The 4601-nt window shown below is 40.0% G+C and overlaps 1 protein-coding gene across 1 annotated transcript; it reads right to left on the bottom strand.

The window, feature by feature from the left end:
- Positions 1-761: 761 nt before the first annotated feature.
- Positions 762-2120, bottom strand: LOC138324333 (acetylcholine receptor subunit beta-like). The gene has a single exon (XM_069269408.1). The coding sequence runs from the start codon at positions 2118-2120 to the stop codon at positions 762-764; it is 1359 nt and encodes a 452-aa protein (XP_069125509.1).
- Between the last annotated feature and the right edge of the window lie 2481 nt (positions 2121-4601).

The following is a 4601-nucleotide window of genomic DNA, read 5'->3' as shown; positions in this document are numbered from 1 at the left end:
ACTGAAGCATGCCGCCGAGGACACCAAGCGACACATCCCAACCGGTTACATTATTCTGACAATGGGCGAACCAGTCGTCCTTCTCCAGGTGAGCGCTAAACAGGAGCAGACACTAACACTTCTATAGACTTTAGTGTGTCTCGGCCAGAGGACAGAATCCAGAGCCTTCCTACCAGGGGCGAGCGCTAAACAGAAGGCCCAAAGTGAGCAGTTTTATTGACATTCTGGGTATGAGTGGTGGATGGGTCATATCTTAATTTACTTGGGTGGTTATTACTCGGGTAGGTTCTTAGGCCTTTTGCTGTAAACGTTACTTTCTAAAATCAAATGCCTGATTCACCTAATAAGAACACCACTTGAGTGTTATAGAGTACTGCAAGATTCAAAAGAGAAAAGGCTAAAATGAATCAAACTATATTTATTTACAATTATGAAACAAGTAATAATAACAAAAAAGTATAAATATAACATCCACAGTAGGTTTAGTCTGACTTTAAAATTATTGATTATTTACATTAATCAGCTGATCAACTGTTATTTTCTCACCAAAACACATAGCATAGTGTCAAAGTTCACACGTCCTTGTTTGGCCTTCACCATGTTGTCGTTGACATTACAATTTGGTTGCTAAATGTACATGGAGAATTTTGTCACTTACTTTATATTGTGACATCTAAGTGTACGAGAACGAATATTGAATTAACTTTACACTGTGATATGATGCAGGTATACTTGTCCTGGACCTTGTGGTTGCCGTTATCTTACATGGAAGCCGCTAACGGCACCAGGAAAAAGAAAGTGATGAGGGCATTTCCGGCGATAAACACCAGAAAAAAGAAAAAGTCCAATGTAGCTGAGACAAGTTTCCAATCTACTCCGTATTTACCTTTAACGATTTCCTTCTCTTCATTTTCTTCATCGCCCTCCTCGGCTTCATCGTCGTCCGGTAAGGGCGCCTTTTCGTTATCAGGACCAGCACCTGGGTCCAACATATCTAACGGCGCATTTTTAGAATCTAAAGGCTCTGGTGTTTTAATCGCAAATATCTCCATTTCATCGTCGTCCTCGTCGTCTTCGCTCTTGCACACTTTACAGTTCAAGACGGCAACAATGGTGGCGAGCTTGTCTGGCACTCTCTCCTCCTCTTCCGTGTGAAACACTCTCAGTGTGGTGATGGTGAACAGAGCGGTCCCTGCACTGATGCAGGTCATTATCATAAGGTATACACACAGGATCGAGAGAGGTTCCGAAGTCCTCGGCAAGTTTTCGGATGTCAAGGTCAGATACACAGCGAACGACATAAATGCCGTAATTGAGTATGATATTCGCTCTCCAGTCGCCGGCGGAAGTAGAAAGACAATAGCGTTGAGGAGGCTGAGGATCAGGATGGGGAACACCAGATTGGCGAGAAAGAACAAGGAACGTCTGGCTAGCGTAATGGTGTAGGTGGCGTAATTAATGCTGTTGACATCTTCCGTTGAAAGAATCGTATCTTCAATACTCCATTCCTCATTGTCTCGGTAGTTGTCGAGATTTATACTTGTTGTGGTTATGGAAAACTTAACTTCACTGTTCCTGTAGCCCCAGTTTGTAAATGTTACCTTACACTCCTGCTTATCAAACGGAAAGTTGGAAGCGTCCACATTACATCCAGTCTTCAGCACGATCCCGGGCCACCATTCCATAGCACCAGTGTTGGGATTACAACGAACCTTGTTGCTGTTGTCTCCCACCACTTTAATTGAGGACACCGAGTTGAATATTGTGACAGTGGGCTGCCAAATGTGTGAGGAGGAGATGAGAATCTCGCTAATGCTGCCATGTAGATTGGAATTGTAACTATCACCAATCAGCTGGTCAGTCCAAGTTATCTTTAGAATCCCGATCAATTCAAGCGTCCCAGCAACCTCGTCGAATTCCTTTATGGATGAAAGATAGAAGACCATGTCGACATCAATAATATCGGTCTGGGTATCTCGAGGAAACACTTTACTGCTGTAAGCACCGTCAGTGATGGTGGTTTGGTAATAGCTCAACAGTTGTGTGTAATTGGCTCCAAATGTCTCTTGTAGGATCAAAAACAGAACACAGGAAAGAAATATCTTGGTTTCGGCTGCCATATTGTCACTTCAGGTAAACATATACCCGTCGGTAAATAATACTCAATTTGACCAATATGAGACCTAACCAAACCGAGGCCAATTCGAAGCGAGGCTTTGGTATATCTCTGCGGCACGTGTATTGGTGGTTCAATTTAAACACTAAAACAAAGGCTAACCATTTACAGAATTGAGGTAGGGTTTTTAATTTGATAGGTATATCGTGCTGATTACAGCATTGATAGTCTTGTGTTTGTGTATAAACTTTAAGATCACAATACAATGATATATCTATATGCATGATTTGAGAAACCCTATGGGAGAGATTAATTAACAAAGCGTCGAAATAATGCGGTTGTCTCTGTAAACTTGTAGCTCAATAAAGGACCAATGTAATATTTGTAAAAGTTTATGTTTATATATATCTGGGTTAGTCATTAAACTGGCGATATTTCAAGATGCTTCATCGCTGACAAATGTTTTTTTTATTCACTATCAAAAACAGGAGCAGACGATTTAGTATTTTTCTTCAGTTACAAAAGTTACTTACTTTACACCATTACCACCATTGAAAAGTTTGAGCTTTTAATTTTACTTCAAGTTAAAAATATGTTTTTTTTTAAATTGCATTCTATATTGAATGAATTACTGATTGCGCATGCACCAAAGGCAAAATAAATTATTTCATTTTTTTGTTTGTTTTTTGTTTTTTTTTTTTTTTTGTTAATTAGGCATATTTATACACGGTTACACGTCAATAATTGTTCAAAAGACGAATATCGTTTATGCTCTGTCGGCGGTGGAGCATCTTTAAGTCCGTCAACAATTTTACGTTTTAGTCTTACTCTGAGATTTTTCGGATTTCCCCGTTTTCTGTTTTACTTTTATCACGCAGCCTTGAGAGTGAAAGTGATATCATCCAGTAGATCATAACGAATAATTTACACGTTTTTTTAAAGATCACAATGTAAGGTTTATGTAATAACGGTTACTCATGAAACATTCACAGGTTGTGCAACACATATCATTGCATAATTGCAAATCGATTTTATTAAAGCAATCAGGCACATCACATAGAGATTGTGTTTGATAGATTAAAGTATCGAACACAAGTTGCCGTGTTAATTAGGACACATGTGAATATTAGTGTGCCATGTATGTAACCTTTTGGAATTATAAGCATGCAGCATACTTATTCCTCCAAAACGTTACAAACGTGTGACAAATATGCAGTAAGAATTGTGCCGATATCCGCATTATATAACAAAATTTGGGATCATAATTTACCTTTTTTCTTCCTAATCTAAGTACTGCAGGTAGGGCGTTAGAATTTTAACGTTATGTAAAAGGCGACTAAATTCAGGATCTTACCGTCCCATTAACAGCCAGAGTCCTTTAAGGATGGCGTCTCATGCAGGCAATGTGTTGTGGTGTGTCAACGTCTGTATGTTTAAGGAGGCTGTGGTATATTCGTCTTGTGTCGCTTTGTAATAGTGGAATTTCTCCGTTTTATATTTATATTTCACAGGAGCACATCCCAACCGGTCATATTATTCTGACAAAGGGCAAACCAGTTGTCCCACTCCCTTTATGCTGAGCGCTATGCAGGAGTAGAAACCACTTTTATAGTCGATGATGTTTCGGCTAGGGGAAAGTACACAGCCGTTCTCACAGGGACGAGGCGAGCGCTCAAACAATTGAAGGCTAAATGTGAGACGGTGTCTAGGGAGACGCTAGTTAGAAAAACGTTGGTTAAAAAGAAGAGAAAGAAAAATAATATCCTGAATTCAATCGCCTTTGCATGCAAAGGTGCAGCAGATACAATTCTAATGCTTTACCTGCAGGGCCATTTTTCCATACTTATTCTGTTCTTCCCAACTTTAGCTCCTCACTTTTGGCTTGCATTTTATGCTCGCCCTTGTGAGGAAAGGCTCTGGGTTCTGTCACCTTGTCGAGACACACAAAGGTTTTTAAAAGTGATAGTTTCTATTACTGCTTAGCGCTCAAAATGAAATTGGGACAATTGTTGTTTTTAAAGGAGTGAGGCGACTAGAAGTCCCGAAAGTAAAGCGTTAGAGTTGTACCTGCTGTCCCTAATGCATCGTCGTAAAAGGCAACTAAATTTAGGATCTTCCATTTTCTCTTTTTCCTAACGGACTTTCTTCTTTCTGTCTTTCTTGACACTCCCTCATTTCAGTTGAGCGCTCAGTTAGTGGGGCGCCTGATTACCCATTGTCAGTATAATGAGACAGGGTGGAATAGCATTGTAAAAAGGCAATTGTTCCTTAAGTACATGAATATACCGCAGTCTCCCAAAACATGAACCAAGTACGTCACACACGCATCACACCCTGCAGGTAGGACGTCATGATCGTAAAAGGCGATTAAATTAAGGATCTTATATTTTCTCTTCTTCCTAAGTGACTTTATCTTTCCTAATGTCTCCGTTGGCATCGCCTCACTTTTGGTCTTGAGTTGAGCGTTTATCCCTATGAGGAAGGC

Source organism: Argopecten irradians, chromosome 5, assembly GCF_041381155.1.
Source record: "Argopecten irradians isolate NY chromosome 5, Ai_NY, whole genome shotgun sequence".
NCBI lineage: Eukaryota > Metazoa > Mollusca > Bivalvia > Pectinida > Pectinidae > Argopecten > Argopecten irradians.
Note: the sequence above shows the minus strand (reverse complement) of the source record. Positions and strands in the feature narration are given on the sequence as shown.

Bases quoted from the DNA above. Each gene is read 5' to 3' on its own strand.
- LOC138324333 (XM_069269408.1), bottom strand. From the start codon at position 2,120: ATGGCAGCCGAAACCAAGATATTTCTTTCCTGTGTTCTGTTTTTGATC.